The sequence below is a fragment of the Mustela putorius genome, unplaced genomic scaffold, assembly GCF_011764305.1.
Source record: "Mustela putorius furo isolate JIRA1106 unplaced genomic scaffold, ASM1176430v1.1 tig00003962_pilon_pilon_pilon, whole genome shotgun sequence".
In the NCBI taxonomy this organism is placed as follows: Eukaryota; Metazoa; Chordata; class Mammalia; order Carnivora; family Mustelidae; genus Mustela; species Mustela putorius.
The window spans coordinates 23,157,714-23,178,373 of record NW_025422106.1 but is presented as its reverse complement, the minus strand read 5'-3'; the positions used below and the strand labels follow the sequence as shown (position 1 = coordinate 23,178,373).

The window sequence follows — 20,660 nt, the reverse complement described above, 5'->3', positions numbered from 1 at the left end:
AGTGGGTTAAGCCTCTGCCCTCAGCTCGGGTCATGATCCCAGGGTCCCAGGTTTCCCCCCCTCTCTCTGTCTGTTGCTCTGCCTACTTGTGGTCTCTCTCTGTCAAATGAATAAATAAAATATTAAAAAAAAAAAAAACATTCAAACCTTACTCCTAAAACCTTTGAGATTCTGTTGGGGTTTCCATTAAGGGAAAGAAAAGAAGATCCCTGGCCATTATGAAGGAGTGGGTCAGAGGATAAGACAGTGACATGAGGAAGAGGGCGGGAAAGTGGGGCAGGGACTGTGTGGGTGGCAGGTGCTGGGCAGACCAGCACCACTGAGAGGACCCAAGTGATCCCTGAGCAAGCTGTGAACACAAAAGAGAGAACTGCTTGGCTCAAGCTCTAACCATATGAGAGTTGGGAGAAATGCTCTGGAAAATGTCTATAGTAAAACAGGGAAGGACGCAATGCTACAGTGCATCTCCCACCTTGGACACAGAAGGAGGAGAGAGCCTGCGGAACAGGCAGCAAATGGGCACTTTAATCCTGAAAAGAGCAGGAATGTCCAGGAGGAGTTCTGCTGAGTCAGCCTCTCCAAGTGGAGCTGGGCTGTCTGTTGAAAAGATCCGAAGCCAAACACACACCATATAATATGTTCATAGAAGGAGGGCAGTAGTTCTGAGGCCCTGATGTCTCTGGCAAGAAAACACCATTTTTTTTTTTTTTTTATAGAGCTCTTGGGGAAAGGAAAAATTCAATACTGAAGGAACTTGTTTAAAAGTATCATATTGTGCATGAACAACTCCCCAGTGCCTGGGAAGCTTGAGTGACTCTACGTTTTGTCCTAATATTTCGTCAAATCAGCAGATATTTATATTTTAAAAGCTTTAGGTATGTGTAAGGATATAAAAAAGCAGGAAGGACTTCCATCTTCATTTTAGAGATAAGAAAATCAAGCCCTAGAGACGTTCAGTCTTATGCAAGGTTCCACAACAAAGTGCCAGAGAGGAAAAGGTCCCCAAATGTTTTATGGGGGAGAATCAGAAACAAACAATGGAGTAACAGTGGAAAGTTCTGTATTAACTGACTTTATAGTCTAATGCTTTGGTTATGTGTAATATTTTCCTCATTATCTTTTTATCTTATTCAAAAGGTTTCTTTTCCCATCTGATTTCAGAGAGTTGACCCATCCAAACAGTGAGCATCCTAGGTGAGGAGCTTAAATGAGCTCACAGGGTGAGGCCAAAACTGACAGATGCTGTTAATGTCTCTACTTCATCTTCTCCCCACGTCCGTAGCAACACCTGGAGCAGAGCATTCTGGGTAAACACGGAATCTGGGAAGGGAGTTTGATGCCCCTCTCCTCCAATGGCCATGAATGACTATTCATGAATGACTACTGTTTTCCAAGTTGGCAGCATTTTGTATTTCAACATCTCAAAAAGTTAATAGATAATTACCTGACAGAAGACAACTGTAAAAGGAGGTGGGGATGTGGCCTGTCATTGGCTACAAAGCAACTCTGAAGCCAGACTGCGTGGGATGATGGACTCTGAGTTCCTGCTGGTGAGCTAACCCCTCTTGATCACCACTGGCCATGCCAGTACACATCCACATTTGCAATATATGTGAAAAGATTTGATTTGCTTTAATACCTTAGCCAGTTATAACTCTACTGGTCAAATTAAAAGAAGTATTAGCAAAAACAAAGTAGATTTGTGATTTTAAATTTAAGTCAGCTTAATGACATAGGAAACCCATTTAAGCTGCTGGAGAACAATGAAAGTTGATGTTGATTTTACTATTTAAAAAAGAAAAATCTGCAAAAAGTAATTAGCAATGACTCCATCCAGTCACTACCTCAGATGGGTTGATGCTGGCTGTCACCCATCCCAGATGACTTAAGGTTTGAGCTGTAACCTGAATGGCCTAAGATACACACATGAGGACCCACCATAGGCAGGTCCCTTCGCCTGGCACTCTGCATACATCACCTCATTTACTACTCACACATGAGCTCATTGGGTTCTCACACCAATCTTGTACATGACGAAAGTAAAAAAGCTTAACGAGGTTAGGTAACTTGCCCCAAGTTACGCAGCTGGTAAATGACAGGACAGAGACAACAAGTCTGTCTAAAGCCCAAGCATTAGAGTACCAGGCTTTTTCCTAGATGCTTGTTTTTTTTTAAAAAAGAAACAAAAACACTTAATGTGCCTTAATGCAAGGTAAGCCTTATTTTTCAGGGAGATGCTAATGAAATATACAATGACCAAGCAAAGTTCTCTTCCAAAAAAGGCAACAAAAAGTAGCTTGTACTAGAGGAACAAACATCATGAAAAGCCATCAGTAGGAATAAAAGTCCAACTTTTCCAAGGAAACTTTGCATTTGACAGTTAAAATTTACACTGCCCTACTTAAAAGGTTTTCCTTTTGTGCTTTTTGTTTGGGTGGGGCTACACAGGATTGTTCCTGTATAAACAAGAAAAACAGTTTGCCAGAGAAGCTGTGATTAAGATATAGGACTCACAGAAACAGCACGAGAGGAAATGATTGCACTAAGGTACAGAGAGAGACTGTGGAGCCAGGGCCACAACCCTGGTTTCTGCTACCTGAGGAGCAAGCGTGTGATGGATGTTAGTTACCACTTTCGAGGGAAGGCCCAGGAGATAATCACTTCCCAGCGAGAGCCCACTGCAGCAAATTCTGACCAGTCCACCAATCAGAGAACAGAGCTCTGCAATCAGTTTACTTCGGACCTTGTTCTTCTCTGTTGCTGTATGAAGCTTGGAGAGAGGCCTCTCCTGAGAAGCTACTTTTCCTCAAATTCAAATTCCTACCTATTCATTTTGAGCATGGAACTAGAGATAGAGAACACACTGACACACGTGGATTCTGGAGCTGTTTCAGACAATCGGAGTCTACTGGTGTGGTTTAGGCTGCCAGGCCACTGGGCCCCAATGACAGTCCTTGCCCAGGCAACTCACAGGCACTCGAACGCCTGTCTGGGCTACTTTTACTCCTGCAATACGCATCTGATGTATTTATAGGTACCTCGTGCGTGCACAGCAGTGGATCGAGCACTGCGTGGGAATTAAAAAGGGAGAAGGAACATTTTTTGAGCACCTGTGTGATCATGCATCACGTGGTTGACATTTTCACATTAACTTATTGCCTATAACAATACAGTAAAGGACGTAATATTACTCCTGCTTTACAGATAAGACAGACTTGAGGATAAGACGTGCTTTGGCTAATGAAGCATAACTGGCAAGTTAGCAGGGCTGAGGTCTAGAATTTGGTACATCTAACTCGAGAGTCCATGCTCCTTCCACTTTACCATGCTGCTTTCCAAAAGTGTTACCGCCCTAAATGAACTTGACATTAGCTGAAGGCATCGGAGCAAGCAAAATCTAGGTATGAGGCTGTAGATATGCAGCTGACTTGGTGGTGGTGATGGCAGTGACAGGAGGAAGACACACGTTCCTTAACTTTAAGGGGAAAATCAAGAAGATCCAGAATAGAAAGCGGAGTAATAAAGGCTTTAAGAAGATAAATATATGTATTTTTTACTCACTACTAGGCCAATAGAAAGGTAAATTTGTACAATATTTCTCTTTTTAAGATTTATTATTTTAGAGAGAGAGAGAGAGCACAAGTGCATGCATGGAGGGGGGTGCAGAGAGGAAGCAGACTCTCCGCTGAGCTCCCCACAGGGCTCCAACTCCCAAGAGGGAGATCATGGCCTGAGCTAAAACCAAGAGTTGGATGCTTAACTGGCTGAGCCACACAGGTACCCCTGTACAACCTTTTGGAAATCTCTACCAAAAATTTTAGCATTTTACATAGCTTTTGATCTCTGCAATTCCCTTTAGGACAATCTGATGTTAATAATTATGAATGTTTAGAAAATACTCACATAGTCACCCACATACGTGAGGCTGTCTATTGCCAGACTGTTTTTTTTTTTAAGATTTTACTTAATTTTTTTGATGTTCTTACCATATAGCTTATTTATTTTTTTATTATGTTCTCTAGCTACTATATAGTACATAATCAGTTTCTGATGTAGTGTTCAGTGATTCATTAGTTATGTGTAACACCCAGTACCCTCCTCAATACCCATCACTCTGTTATCAATCCCAAGATTTTACTTATTTGAAAGACAGAGAGCAAGACAGCGTAAGCAGGAGGGGGGAGAGGGTAAGGGAGAAGCATGCTCCCAGCTGAGCAGGGAACCCGATGCGGGACTCTGTCCCATAGGACCTTGGGGTCATGACCTGGGCTGAAGGCAGGTGCTTACCTGACTAAGCCACCCAGGCACTCTGCCAGACTGTTTTTAATGTAAATAATTGGAAATAATTACCAAAAGTGAGTTCATCACATACATTTTAAGGGAAAGAGTACATTAGAATACTTAAAATGAGGAAATCTGGAGTCTCTGCCAGTCCAGAGTTCTAATACTGTCTGTCCAACCAGGTAAGTTACCCAACCCCTCTAAACCTCGTTTTTCTTGGCTGTAAAACTGTGATGATAATATCTATAATCCATACAGTTACTAAAAGATGACACATGGAGTGCTCTTAACATAGTGCCTGACAGGTATTAATTCCATGGTAAATGTTAACCTACTGTTACTACTTAAACAACAAATACTCTGTACTATGGAAAACTATGCAATCACTATAAATTACTGTAGCTCTGAATTGAATGACACAGAAAACTCTTAAAACCTGCTAAATGGGAAAAAAGTTATGAAAGAGCACATACCGTATGAACTTATATTTTTAAAATACATGCATAAAAGACTAAAATCTATTAATTATGAGTGATTTAAATTTTCTTCTTTTAAAAAAATGTATTTTTTACAATGAAGGGGATATGTTTTGGTCATAATGAAAAAGGAATCCCTTGGGGAGCCTGGGTGGGGTGGCTCAGTGGGTTAAGCCTCTGCCTTCGGCTCAGGTCATGATCTCAGGGTCCTGGGATAGAGCCCCACACTGGGCTCTCTGCTCAGGAGGGAGCCTGCTTCCCTCTCTCTCTGCCTGCCTCTCTACCCACTTGTGATCTCTCTCTCTCTGTCAAATAAATAAATAAAATCTTAAAAGAAAAAAAAAAAGAATGTAAAAGACGTAAAAAAAAAAGGAATCTTCTATAAAAAAAGAAAGATTTTTTTTTTTTAAGATTTTATTTATTTATTTGTCAGAGAGAGTGAGCACAGGCAGAGGCAGAGGGAGAAGCAGGCTCCCCGCTGAGCAAGGAGCCCCATGCGGGACTCGATCCCAGAACGCTGGGATCATGACCTGAGCTGAAGGCAGCTGCTCAACCAACTGAGCCACCCAGGCGTCCCAAGAAAGATATGTTTTGATTGTAAGTGGAAAAGTGAACTTGAGGGAGCCCGATGTGGGGCTTGATCCCAGGACCCTGAGATCATTGCCTGAACCCAAGGGAGATGCTTAATGGACTGAGCCACCCTGGAGCCCCTTGAGGATTAACCATAGAGTTCTGTTGGCCTCCTGAAATAGATCTACATTTTAATGACTGAGGAAAATGAGAACAGATTTGAGCACTGTTCTAGCTATTTCAAAATGTCTTTGGGGGACAGAAACGCAACCTCCTAAATTAGTACATGTTCACAATCTTAAAACCTAATAGAATAGAAATTACATGCCAAACTGTAAGGAAATTTAATTTGTTCAGTTTCTTTTTTTCTTTTTTTATCCCCCCCTAAGACTACCATTAATGGACAAAAGGCAAAGTGTGTTTGATGTTGGACAGAGATTCTTTTAACCTAGTGATGTGAGAAGCCCTAGGAAAAAGGACATAGTGAGGAAGGTACCATGTGACCTTCCTTTCTTTTTAAGGAAGCCACAGAATTTTTTTTAAAAATCCTACTTAAAAAGCCCAATTACAGTAGCTAATTGCTAAGGATTTATAGAATTTACATTTAAAAGAATTTTATATTTCCACTAAGCAATTGCCCAAGCAATTGCCTTTTCAAGAATCAGGACACTTGGTTTTATTTCTGGCTTCACTGTTATACGGTTACATGGCTTTGGGCATATTATGAAAAAGAAAATAAATGCACTAGAATGACAGTTCGTTGCTTTTCAGAGAGAAATATCCAGACTAGAATACTTGGGTTGGCCACTCAGTCCCTTTTCTCCCCTGTAGGAAAGCCATGGTGTCAGATCGAGAAGGGCTGAAGACAAATTTCAAACAGGATGCTTGTGGATACTTGAAGAGCTCGTGATCAGGGAAGCATGACTATTTACATAAATCCAGCAATACCAGGCATACACCAACTTAGGGCCCTTCCACTTTAAGGCAAATTACTTAAGCTACTTTTGCCTCAGTTTCCATGTTTGCTAAAAGGACTTACTCTGTATGTATGGCATCGTACAATCCTCCATAGAGAGTAAGCAACCTTATCTGAGAAAGGAAGAAGGAAATAATAATACAGGTACCTTGTAAATTTATTGTCAGAATTGAATGAGATACTCCATTTGGGTGCTGATTCCTGGTAAAGTGCTCCATAATAATAACTTATTACCATCTCATGGAACTCATCTAAGAAAATAAAGCAATATGGGAGGGAAAGCAGCCTGAAAGGTCATTTTGACAGAAGTTACCCACAACATTACTGTAATCTCAAAGTCAGAACTTCAGAGAGACCATTAAACTCTTTTTCTTATTTCACATCTGCCATAGGGGCCTGGCCTGTTTAAGGCTATTCCTGTGTATTTCTACCAAGTTGTGCCACTCTGTTTTCCTCTCCTTTTCCAGCAGCAGGGTTCTTGTCTATAGTTGGGGAGCTAATAGCTAGATGTGGGCATTTCCTATTTCTGACCTGCCTTTGATCAGCTACAGGATGCTACTTGTTAAAGTAAAAAGCCCTGGGGCACCTGGGTGGCTCAGTCCTTAAGCGGCTGTCTTCACCCGGGTCATGAACCAGGGTCCTGGGATTGAGCCCCACATCGGGCTTCCTGCTTAGTGGGAAGCCTGCTTCTCCCTCTCCCCCTGCTTGTGTTCCCTCTCTTGCTATGTGTCTGTCAAATAAATAAATAAAATCTTCAAAAAAATAAAAATAAATAAAATAAGAATCTCTTTATTGGGACACCAAGGTGGCTCAGTGGGTTAGTGTCTGTGTTTAGCTCGGGTCATGATCTCAGGGTCCTGGGATCAAGCCCCGCATCAGGCTCCCTGATCAGTGGGGAGACTGCTTCTCCATCTGCCTGCTGCTCCCCCTACTTGTGCTCTCTGACAAATATAAAAAACTTCAAAAAAATAAAAAAAATAAAAGGACCCCTATTACTGAGTACTATCAAGGAGCACCATATCTTCAACAGCCCTTGTATGCACCTAAGCATTTCAATCTATGATCCTGCCATTTCCTATAACAATACTCTATGTCTACCAGCTCCATCCTAGGGTCATCTATATCTCACTTTGTCACCATTCTTTGGTCAAATGGGTGTCTCCAAAGTTTAGTTCTTTCTTCTTCTTGTCCTCTTTACCTTCAAAGTCATTCAGGGAATACTACGTATGTTAAGCTATGCCTTGGAGATCCAAAAATGAACAGACACAGCCCTCAAGCTGTTTAAAGCTTAAGAAGGGAGACAGCTATAATAAAATAGAAAGGCAGTCTAGGTATGTGGTGTTTTTAGGGAGAAGAACACTGTGGGTGAGACAAAAAAAAGTGGTGACACTGTAAGAGATCAATTGTTTATTATTATTATTATTATTATTTGAGAGGGAGTGGGAGGGACAAAGGGAGAGGGAGAGAGAGAATTTTAAGCAGGCTCCACATCCAGTGTGGAGCCCAACACGGGGCTTGCTCTCATAACCCTGAGATCAAGAGTTGGATGCTTAACTGACTGAGCCACACAGGCACCCCTGCCAGAGATCAAAATAGCCAAAACAATCTTGAAAAGAACAAGGAGGATTCATATTTCCTGATTTTAAAGCTTGCCACAAAGCTACAATAATCAAAACAGTGTGGTACTGGCATAAGGACAGACACAGAGATCAATGGAATAAACGGAAAGTCCAGAAATAAACCTGTGTATCTATGATCAACTGATTTTTTACAACAAGAGTATTAAGACCATCTAATGGGTAAAGAATAGTCTTTTCAACAAACGGTACTGGATGGCTGTAAATCTACATGCGATGGAATGAAGTTGAATCCTTACTTCACACCATATACAAAAATTAATTCAAAATGGACTGAAGGCCCAAATGTAAGAGCTAAAACTATAAACAGTCTACAAGAAAATACAGGTATAAGTCTTTGTAATTCTGGATTAGGCAATGGTATGTATATAGGACACCAAAAGTATAGCACCAAAAGATAAAATACAAAGATTGGACTTCAACAAAACTAAAAACTTCAGTGTTTCAAAGGACAAAATCAAGAAAGTGAAAAGACAACCCACAGAAACGGAGAACATATTTGCAAATCATGTATCTGGTAAGGGGTCTAGTATTCAGACTATAAAGGAACTTTTACAACTCAACAAAGAGACAACCCAATTTAAAAATGGGTAAAGTGGGGACGTCTGGGTGGCTCAGTTGGTTAAGCAGCTGCCTTCGGCTCAGGTCATGATCCCAGCATCCAGGGATGGAGTCCCACATCGGGCTCCTTGCTCAGCAGGGAGCTTGCTTCTCCCTCTGGTCTCTGCCTGCCATTCTGTCTGCCTGTGCTCGCTCGCTCTCCCTCTCTCTCTCTGACGAATAAATAAAATCTTAAAAAAAAAAAATGGGCAAAGTGGATGCCTGGGTGGCTCAGTCGGTTAAGCCTCTGCCTTCACCTCAGGTCATGTTCCCAGGGTTCTGGGATCAAGTCCCGCATTGGGCTCCTTGCTCTATGGGGCGTCTGCTTCCCCCTCTCCCTCTGTTGCTTGTGCCCTCCCTGTCAAATAAATAAATAAAAATTTTTAAAATGCCACTTCCTCAAGAAGACTTTCTTCGCTTCCCTCCTTGATACGAACAGAGAGATGAACTCTCTCCTCTTTTAAAAGAGAGCGTATTTTGTACTTTTCTTATAGTAGTGATTTTCCCATACCTAATACTGCTGTTATTTGAGCAGTCCTCTCGTCTCACACATCTCTTACCCCACACTTTCCGAAATCTAAGCACCTTGGGGTAAGGTCCATGTCTTTCCCAGCTTTGCAGCTCCCAGCACTGTGCTGGGTAGAGTCCGAACTGAACTGCCCAACTAACGGTAAAAATGATGGAATTGGGAGACAAAAATAAGCATTATCGCAACACAAGTTTTAAGAAGTCCTAAAGAAACCACACAAAAGGGCGCCTGGGTGGCTCAGTGGGTTGAGTCGCTGCCTTTGGCTCGGGTCATGATCTCAGGGTCCTGGGATCGAGCCTCGCATCGGGCTCTCTGCTCAGCAGGGAGCCTGCTTCCTCCTCTCTCTCTCTGCCTGCCTCTCCATCTACTTGTGATCTCTCTCTGTCAAATGAATAAATAAAATCTTAAAAAAAAAAAAAAAAGAAACCACACAAAACAGGACACAGGAACAAATAACTGAGTGTGTGTTGAATCAATCTGTGACCACTTGGCTTGTTTATATCTGGTCATTTTCATCACATGGATCTCATTTCACTAGAACTCCAGAAGACTCAGACAAAGAGTAATGGTCTCCCAGCTGCTGCGTTCCCTAGTCTGTGGTTTTCCTATGATATAAACAAAAGATTCTGGAGGTATGGTCTCTGTTAATATTTGCTGGTGTGGGTCTGGGGGAGAAATGGGTGGTGGGGGGGGGAGTGTGAGGGAAATCCACTAATGAACTGACAGTTCATATAAGCAGCACCTGGAGTGTTAAACTTCCCTACAACTGTTATTTTACTAGGGGGAAAAAAATCCACTCTTCCTTTGGTAAATGTAAAATTCTTTTACCAGCTGCATTCCGATCTAAAGTGTGTGGCAGTCCAGGAGAGATGGCAGCTGGAACAGATCACATGCAGACACAGTGAATGTTCACCGGCAGCTAGGGGATAATCAGAGCCCAAAGAATGAATCTTCAGAGCCACGTTCCTTTAAGAAAATGGGTTAGCCCCAATTTGCCTGCTCATATGCTACTCATAAACACTGAGAATCCTGGAAATACACATCCACATCTGATTGGTGGAAGGATCAATCTTTTGAATCGAAACTTTGTGACATCAGCAATTCAGGACTCCCCACTTAGCTTCATAAAACCCTGTAGCTTAAGCTTTGGTTTTAATCCTATTTTTGTTAAATATTTATGATCTACTACAAAACTAAATTCAGACCAAATGTGTGCTTACACAACCCTGTGACACGGCCACTGCTCCTGACCGGAGGGAAAGAGCAGCAACACGGATTGGCACCAGGCCAGTCACCTTCTTCATGCCCTATCCTTGCCACACTGGGGGGCAGAGAGCTGCATTTCATGTACTGATGAGATCACCCGGGCCCACAGAGGTTAAGTTGTTTGCTCAATACCCCCAGAGGAAGAATGAGGAGAGTTCGGTCCATCTGACTCCAAAGCCAGTGTTTTTTCCACTGTACTCTGCTACTGTCCAGTGGGTTCCAGAGTTCTTTCTTTCTCCAGAAAACTGCTACAAGAATCTGATACCTCAAGAACAGGCACTGGCAAATTTTTTCTGTAAAGGGCCAGTCAGTATTTTAGGCTTTTTGAGCCATATGGTCTCATGACTGACTTACTCATTAAGTGTTTCTGCCATTGTAACACAAAAGCACCCACAGATAATATATACATGAATGAGCATGGCTGTGTTCCAAAAAAAAACTTATTTAGTTTGCTGACCCCTTGCTCTAGAAATTCTAGCGTAGATAGCCTCATGTTATTTGGATTAAAGAATCAAGAAAGAACTGCCCATTTCCAACTTAATTAATCAATGAACAAGAGAGTCTTCCATAGGCTGTATGGTCCATGCAATTCAGGAATTTGGGTACTTTTAGGAAGAAAAGGGTGCATCAAAGCCAAACAGTAACATAAGGCAGCATGTGCTCCAGGAAGGGACGGAGCCCGACCGATGCGCCACCATGACAGCAGGAAACCAAGGTCCACAATCTGATCAAATATTATTGTGCTGATACTGGAGCTAAGAAAGAGTAAGAAGTTACTGCTGTAAGCACTAACAAAAACGCCCATTCTGGTGAGACCCCTTTAAGGTTTTTCACATGTGTCAGATGCTCAACAAAGACGTACCAAACATACCTACTCCCTGTCTTATTCTCAGAGGACAAGCAATTGGCCTAAGGCACAAGATAAATTCATCTCCTAGAGGCCTTTCGGTCTCCTCCCAGTTGACACTTGAAGCAGTGAAGAACCCGAAGAAGCCACTGGCCAGGGATGATAGCAAGCACCTGCGGTCACTCTTGGAGGACTAAGAAGAAGCTCTTCCCCAACCTCACCTTGCTCATGGCAGTCAGGGCAGGATCGCAGGCAGCATCCAGATCTTGGACCAACAACTGGATGCTGCTAGAGATGACACTGCAAATCAAACAAATTATAGTGGTCATCACTTAATAATTTTTTAAAATGTTATTTATTTATTTAACAGAGAGAGAGAGAGAGAGAGAGAGAGAGAGAGAAAGAGACAGTGAGAGAAGGAACACAAGCAGGGGGAGTGGGAGAGGGAGAAGCAGGCTTCCCACTGAGCAGGGAGCCCGACGGCAGGGCTTGATCCCAGAACCTTGTGATCATGACCTGAGCTGAAGGCAGATGCTTAATGCCTGAGCCACCCAGGCACCCCGGAGGTCATCACTTTAAAGAAATAACTTTTTGAATGACTAACACAGCCCCATATCAAAATCAGTTTCATCATTTCATCAGAAAAACTCGAATTTGCTTTCAAAAAGGAATGGATGACAACGAGGAACGTCTTGGCTCTTCATTCTTGCTTGCACGTCCTGGTCTTATTTGGGTGTGTCCCCCACGGAGTCAGGTCGAAAAATTTCACGGCTAGTCTCCCTAATCACTCCACTCAGAATCCCTCCTTCACTTCTTCCTCTAAGAGCACCTGTTCGTTCAAAATGTTTAAATGAGAACTTGGGGGGGAAAAAAAAGCTGGGAAAAGGAGAGGAAATGACCTAAGAAGAGAATCCTGATTTTTCCTTAGTAATGGCCTACCTTAATCTCATTTACTGACCACACAAAAAAAAAAAAAAAAAAAAAATACTGCAAGGCAACACTAGTGAAAGAACTATTCTGAGAAGGCTTTACAGTTTGAACTTCTTGGATAGACACCCTCTACCCCAACCATCCCCCTCCCCCCACCTGGCTAAAATCAAGCTGCTCACACTTTGTGTTCTAAGACACTGAAGTGGAGCTGGCCCTCTGTGGATTTGGGGTGGCGTGGGAGGCAGACAGGAGGACTTGGACTTGCCTTCCTGCAGGGATGGTCAAGGGAGGATTTCTTCTCTTTCGTTATTTTAGATAGGGCAACAATAAAGACCCTGTAAGCTAAAAATGACTGCCTCTGAGCAGGGCAAATGGGAGGCAGCTGCGCTAGCTTCTGATGCTTCTTCTTACTGGCTGCTGGAGAATAATCCTCATTCAACAAGGGGCCCTGGAAACCTCTTAGGTTCTGTGGTGGCCGAAAGCCGACAGTCCAAGACATGTTGCTTTGTGGGGGGTAAAGGGCAGGCCTTAAGCAAGTATGAGCAAGGTACGTACGTGCTGAACGTATCCATTTCTCCAGTCAGATTGATTCGTTCAGTCAGACTTACATCAACTTTTTCCTTGAGTTTTTCTTCTAGCTATTAAAAATGAGAGAAAAACATGCTTAACAATGATCCAAAGGAGTATCATCATAAGAGCATGTAATATTTACTGAGTTTGATGATTCAGGTACAATTCTGGGCACTTTTCCTGTCCTGACTCACTTCATTCTCACAATCCCATGAGGTAGATTCTACTATTATCTTCATTTTACAGAAGAGAAAATAGAGGTGTGACAGCAGCGCCGGGAGTCAAACTTCCTCCATAACCTTTGCCCTTTAGCACTGGGCTGTAATTGTCTCTTATGACACTGACAATTCATTTCATTAATTTTAAAAAGACCCCAGTTTTCAGGATCCTCCCTGCTCCATGAACTGAATGCAGGCTCACTCACCAGCACTGGAAGCCTCTGGCGGTGAGCGGTAGTAAAACCAGTTCAAGTATTCACTGAGTGCTCCGACAGGCCACCCACTATGTTAAGGTGTTGGGGATACCGAGGTAAACAAAAGAAACACAGTCTGCCTTCGTCAGCTTACAGCCAAACAGGGAAACACTGGCCACGCTCCCAGCCGCCTCAAAGAAAAAGACAACTGACCAAGAATTGTAAACATCTCAGAGCATCCCGGGAACTGACTCACCCAACACTCCCAAAGCCATTGATTACACAAACTCAAGAATAATGAGTATTTTGTTTTAAATTTAAAAATGCTCTTAGGGGTGTGTAAATTCGTGTATCCTTTCAGAAGGTAATTTGTTTAAAAAGCAGAAATGTAAATACACACACTCTTTAAAACAGCAATTTCAATTCACATCTAGAAATAGACTTCGACGAGAATGAGTATGATATACAAAGATCCCTGAGTACTCTTTGCAGCATTCATGAATTCAACCACAATTTTCAGAAAGCCTGTTTTGTGCCCAGCTCTGCAACAAGAGTATATATGAGTTACTAAGTGAACAAAACAGAGAAGATACTCTTTCCATGAAGCTTCCATTCTGATCTTGTTTATGTTAGTGACAAAACTGGAAACCATCCACATGCTTATAAGGGACTGATGAAGCAAATTACAGTAAAGGCTTTCAAGGCTTCAACTCTTCAGTGGCCTTTTCCTGTTACACTGAAAAAAAATCCAAACTTTCTAACTATGATTTGGGTTCCATCAGGCTCTCTGGCTCACATCTTCTTCCCCCCTTGCCTGTTTGGCTTCACTTTGTGATGTAACTTAAGGTCCTGGAACATACCAAGTTCACACACACCTCCTCAGGGCCTTCATACTTCACACTTCCTGCTTTGTCTTCCTGAAATGCTCCTGCTCACCCTTCCTAACCGGTTCCCTTGCTTTGCCACTCCCTACCTCCCAACCCTTCCACACTCCTCACCTGGCAGTCTCCTTTGCCTACCCTCCGTCTCTGCTTCAATATCACCTCTCCTCAGAGATGCCCTCCTTGACCAGCTACTTCAGTAGACAACTCCCTACCTAGCACTCGCCACAAAACTGAAGTTACATCTTGGCTACTTATTACTGTCTTGGCTCCTCCTTTAATTCTAAATTCCTTGACAGTAAAAAACAATCTACTTTGTTCACTGTTAGAAATACAGTGCCTGGTCCTTACCACAGTAAGTGCTTCCTGAAGAGCTCTTGGATGAAGGAACGCAACAACAGGTATAAAAGTGTTACACAATTAATGAACCGATATCAATAATTGGTATTGTTTAAATTTTTATTTTCCAATTCTTGTCTCTGGTTTCTTCTTCCATTTCTTTTTGCCCTCTTCCTGCAATTTTTTTCCTAAGGAAACTGGATTGTTTGGATTCTCTCTAGAATTTCCTACAGGTTGGATTTTGTTGATTGTAACCATGAGGTATTAACATGTTCCTCTGTTCCTTGTATTTTCTGTAAATTGTAATTTAATGTAGAAGCCTGATCAGATTCAGGTTCTTCTCTCGCTCTCTCATTTTAAGAAACCTATTTCATGATGGTGTTGTGCTTTTTTTTTTTTTTTAAAGACTTTACTTATTTATTTCTTATGGAGAGAGAATGAGAGAGCACAAGCCGGTGGAGCAGAAAGCAGAGGGAGAAGCCGGTTCCCTGCTGAGCAAGAAGCCCAATGAGGGACTTGATCCCAGAACTGTGATTAGGAGTTGAGCCAAAGGCTGAGAGGCTCACCTGACTAAGCCACCCAGGCATCCTGGTGTTGTGTACTTTTTTCAGGAGATACATGATGCTTGTCTCTTTTTTGTAATGTCAGCAGCCATTGATGGTCAATGCCAGATCCCTTATTTCATTAGGAGATATAAAAGAATGATATTCTAATTCTTTTCTTCTTCATTTACTAGCTGAAATTCTGCTTTATAATGAGGTATTTCCTGGGGCTGCGGGTGGCTCAGTTGGCTAAGCGTCTGCTTGTCCTCCCTCTGCCCTGCTTGTGCTCTCTGTCTCACTTAAATAAATAAAATCTTAAAAAAGAGAGAGAGAGATTTCCCATTGTCAATGATTTCCTTAATCTGAGGTATAAGTTCAATAGGAAAGAAAGGTTAAGAACTTTCCCTTTATTTACCAGTATTCAAATCATACCAGTGGTTTCTTAGGCTCTTCGAAGATAGCGCACTAAGAAAAGAGAAATCATCAAACCACATGGATATAAACATATCTGATATTTTCGGTGCATTGCAGTTAACTTCTCATTGATGTTTACACAGCCCACCTCTGACCAGCAGAGCTTATTCCTTGGCTCCTGTGTTAGGTTCTTAGACTGCTCTCACAAATCACTATAAAACGTGGTGGCTCAAAACAGAAGTTAATTCTCTCATAGTTCCAGAAGCCAGAAGCCCAAAATAAGGTGTTGGCAGGGTTGGTTCCTTCTGGAAGTTCTGAGGGAGAAACTATTCCACTCTCTTCTATCTTCTGGTTGCTGGCAATCCTTGGTGTCCCTTGGCTTATAGGCACATCACTCCAATCTCCGCCTCTATCTTCATGTGGCTTTCTTCCCTGTGTTGGTTAGATCTCCCTTTCCTAAGGATGCCAGTCATTGGATTTTAGTCCTTGGATTGGATTAGGGTTCACCCTAAATGCAAGATAATCTCTTGTTGAGATCCTAACTTGACTACAGCTTCAAAGACCCTATTTCTGAACAGGGTCACATTTACAGGTACTGGGAGTTAAGACTTGGGCATATCCACACATCCTTTTGTACAAGAAGCCCATTATGGCTCCTGAATCCCTCTGAAATGACTGTCACCATCTTTGATATTTTTCTTGCTTTTTGCATGACATGATGCTCCAGGCTCACCTTGTACATTTCCTCTCTCAGACCCGCAATTACTCAATTCTCAAGGAATCTCTGGTTTCTTTTAGGGGACAATGGTATTTAGAGATCACAATATAGGTGCTAAGAATGACTTTTTTTTTTCTTAAGATTTTATTTGCTTGACAGAGAGAGAGAGATCATACGTAGGCAGAGAGACAAGCAGAGAAAGAGGGGGAAACAGGCTCCCCGCTGAGCAGAGAGCCTGATTGCTGGGCTTGATCCCAGGACCCTGAGATCATGACCTGAGCCGAAGGCAGAGGCTTAACCCACTGAGCCACCCAGGTGCCCCTAAGAATGACTTTTATGATCAGTAAAAATAATCTTCACTAGGGACACCTGGGTGGTTCAGTCAGTTAAGCATCTGCCTTTGGCTCAGGTCATGATCCCAGGGTCCTGGGATTGAGTACCAAATTGGCTCCTTGCTCATCGGGGAGCCTGCTTCTCCCTCTGCCTCCTGCTTCCCCTGCTTGTGTGCGCGCGCACGCTCTCTCTGACAAATAAATAAAATCTTAGAAAAAAAAACTTCACTAAATAACAAAAAAATTGGCTACATCTATCATGAGTCATCAAAATGATCTTTGGTCTACTAGTACTTCTAGAACTTTTAAGAATCTGTTGTAGAAAAATAACAAAAAACATATTAGATGTTCTTTGTAGGAGTACTTTAGAAGCAAAATCCTGAAACAGCATAAACAATTATGTGAAATAATTAATGGTATTATCCCTTAATGAAATATTATGTAACAATTAATAATGCTGCTAATAAAGACATTATAGAAACAGGAGAAATGCTAGTGCTGTGATGTTAATAAAAACAACAAAGGGATATGAGACTGAATTAAGTTAAGATGATAGCATACAAAACTATGTTTATGAAAAAGGACTGAAAGAAGTACTCCAAATGGCAATTACGATTATGTGATGATGATGGAATTAAGAGTCATCATTTTTATGTTTTTCCCCCCCTTTGGTTCCACGGTCATTTTGCTTTTCTTTTTAATTTTTTAAATTATTTATTTATTTATTTACTTAATTGACTTTTATTTTTAAAATACTCGTGCGTGTGTGTGTGTGTGTGTGTGTACACACACGCGCGCATGTGCACACGCGCATGCATCTTCCTTTCCTGCACACATCCAAAACAGTTAAATAGACAGCATTTCTTCAACACCAAACTCTGGGACCTCTGTCTTGGAGGTCCTCACAGACACTGCCATCCTGCCCTGGGAGTTCTTGGGGCTAAAGGGAGTACTGTCTCTGACTCCAAGGCCAAACCTTGCCAGATCATTCCCTGTGTGATTCAGTGTGACCACATCCCCACAGAGAGCAAGCTACTGCCTCTGGCTGGCTTAACCTCAACTGTGAAGCTTTGGGGGGAACACTTCTTATTTTGGCCTCCTGTATTCATGCCCTGGCTCACAGGCACTCTGAGCTGTACTGTTTGAACCATCACTTATGAATACCTTCCTGTGATCCAGACATGTGTAAATAATAAACCCTAAGAGGGGGCAAGAGCACAACCTTCTCTAGTTCTTTTCCTTCTCTTGGCCTTAGGTGAATTCCAGCCTGAATGTGAAAAGGAACTTCTAATCTCACGTTGAGGCTAAGTGAAAAATTCTTCTTCTGGGTCTTCCTTCTGCTAATGGGGAGCTCCAGGAGGAGCATCATCCTTTCCTGCTTCACAGTTCCTGAACGTCAGCATCCAAACAATGGTTGTTGGTTTAGGCAGACTGGGAATGCTGTGTACATTTCAGGAGACGCATAAAAGCCCAAAGGATTTTGCTTAGCCTCGTAACACTTCTGAGAATGGAGTCACTGGCTGTGACTCATCGCCACCAGTGGCCGGGTCCTAGCATCGTTAAGTCTGTCACTGCTTTTCTCATAGGGGAGACAGTGCTACTGACCTACTTTCAAAAGGGCATGTCTTTTGAGCAGCTGAAACTAGCCTGGGGAGGAGATCGGTCAAACTTTCTTCCCTGGTCTCCTCTTAACAAGGCTCTGCTGTAAGATGGCTGCCTGGACCGTCTGCTGGCTGCTGCAGTTTTCCTCTATGACCAACCAATCTTCTCAAGGCTGTACATGGCTTGTGAGGGCCCACACTTTTACCTACTAAGTCAGGAGGCCCAGATGGTTCTGGAAAAGGCAGCAGCGGGCAGCTCACCTGCTGGGTGGTGGCCAGACAGTATTCGGCTGTGCTCAGGATACTGCAGATGAGGCAGAGCTCCTCGAGCGTGAACTTGGCTACTTCTGAGCCTTCCTTCTCTTTGAGGAGGCTGCTGATGGTCAGCCCTCCACTGCTGCTTGTGGTTCTGAGGAAGGGGAACAGGAAGTGGTTAGGAGGGGCTTCTCATTAGCTTCCTGAACTGGTAACTGCCCATCTTAAGACAAAGAAAAGGGGGAAGGAAAGGCTGGATGTGGCCCAAACAAACCCACATACAATGAGCCTTTTCCTACTGACCTTACCTTGACTATCATCTGTTTAAGTTCTCTGACCATCAGGAGTAGGAAGAAACAATTCCAACAGTGAGCCAGTAACCGGTCATAGTAACTATGATGACCTGGATACTTGCAGAGAAGCCCGCCGAGTGGCCTCTGCTTAGCTTGCCATCTCCTGATCTGGAGAGCTCATTCAGGATCATCTGTAGCATAAAGCTTGTTTCACCACTGTTCCAGGTAAGAAAATTCTGCACAGGAGTTTGTACATTGTGCTTGTGATGGGGTACCAAGGTGAATGCTAATACATGGTTCCTGCCCAAAGCCCCGACTGCCTTCTCCCTGCCTACTGATCTAAATCACATGTTCACAAAACGTAGAAAGAGTTATAAAACCTCCTGCTCTTTCAACTGTGAGAGTCTAAGTTCTTTTTAAAGCAGACAGAATTCAGTGACATTTACCTTAAAAACATCAAAAAAATAACTTAAAACTGCCCGGTCTTTCTAGTAGTCACAGATTAGAAAATATCTTCATTTCCAGCACTGACAAAGGTGTGAGGGTACGGACACTCTCTTGCACTATGGGTCACGGGCATGAAGCTGTCCAAACTTCCTTGAGGTGTATTTTACGAGCTTAAAAGACACATTCACATATTTGACCCAGTAGTTCTACTCCTGTTCAGGGATGCTTTCCTGAGTGTTATTTAAAATACTAAAGTAGTAAACCCAACCTAAAGGATCAAGTAAGAGAATGGTCAGTAAAAACGTCAGAAGCTCAGTGAGGTTCTCCTGCATGTTGGATTAGCATGACATCATGAAAAGTGCTGAATGTTCTCTGCTGGCCTCCCAGATCCATCCATTACTCTGTTACTCTTCCCTTCCCTTCTTTGTGGCTCAGGAGACTGACCTCTACAGACTTATCACCCTGGCTCCCTGGTCTTTTGGCCTCCTGTTGGTTTCAGTCAAGTCACCAGGAGATGCGACAAGAAGGCGGAGAGGTAGAGAGAGAAAGTCTGAATCCTAACAAGGCCTCCCACTCCCTGTGCTTCCGTGTGGTGCTGGCAGGGACTGTGGCTCTCCATTTTCTGTGTGGCAACCATTTGTCCACAGCCCCAGCTCTCAAGGGAGTTTTAAAGTAGTAACAATCACCACCTAGTATCTGGATGCTTCAGAATCCTCTGTTGGCTCCTTTCACTTTGCCCCCATTTCTGTGAATAGTTGCTTTGGTAACAATACCCTAGCTGAGTGCATCATTTGTTTCCTGCTGTGACACATGGGGAAAATGCCAGGGCAGGACGATGCTGAGTGAAAGCAGCTGGGTATAAAACTCCAAGCAGTATAGTCCCAATACCCTTAAATAAACAAAACCACAAAATCACACACATTATATTTATAAATAAAAAAACAGAAAAACATATACCAAAAGGTTCAATTTGTTTTCTCTGGGTGGTGAGATTATAGTTAACTTTACTTCTATCTTTCTGCTCTTCTGTGTTTTGTGAACTATAATATTTTGATGATCAGAATAAAAGTTATTAAAGAATCTTAAAAATGTTTTTATCATAGTCAAAGAAATTTTCATTGGTGAAATATATCTGTTACTTCAAATTTCTGGTTAGAGCATAGAGCTTTTATTTTCTTTCCTCCAAATAATGTAAAACTCCCATATATGACACATTTTAGTGAAAGTAACAGCAACTACTTTCAGAATTACTGAATTTAGCCATGGGGATGATTAAAAACACTAAATTTCAAAGCATTACTTTAGATCATAATCTACCATAATCGAAATTGCTATAGAACCAAAAATCTTTGGCTCCATGCCCAATGGGGAACCCAGTGTGGGGCCTGAACTCACGACCTTGAGATCAAATCCTGAGCTGAGATCGAGAGTTAGATGTTTAACCGACTGAACTACCCAGGTGCCCCAGAACCTAAAATCTTTAAACTTTAGTCGAACAGCCATTAATTTCAATTAATAAGCAATATAGCAATATTCTAATGTCCCAGAATACAGTGAAGCCACAATAATTAGGGGCTGTGCTAGGCAACCCCCTCTCCCCAAATCCTACTATACCTTCAAACATTAGACTATATTCAACAAGACACACACCATAAGAGAGACTCTGGAACGTAATCACATCGAGGGAAAAGCAGACTCATGCCTCCCGTGCGCTCATCATCCTAGGGTATGCTCTCATTGAATG

At 42.4% G+C, this 20,660-nt stretch overlaps 1 protein-coding gene across 1 annotated transcript in view; it reads right to left on the bottom strand.

Annotated features, from left to right (window-relative positions):
• VPS53 (VPS53 subunit of GARP complex) overlaps positions 1-20,660 on the bottom strand; it is a 137,025-nt gene that overhangs the window by 27,130 nt on the left and 89,235 nt on the right. The window contains exons 15-17 of the mRNA XM_004746893.3: positions 18,183-18,330; positions 12,668-12,750; positions 11,404-11,482 (exon numbers count right to left, since the gene is read on the bottom strand). Of these exons, the coding sequence (XP_004746950.1) occupies positions 11,404-11,482; positions 12,668-12,750; positions 18,183-18,330 (310 nt within the window). The remainder of the gene's footprint in view (positions 1-11,403; positions 11,483-12,667; positions 12,751-18,182; positions 18,331-20,660) is intronic.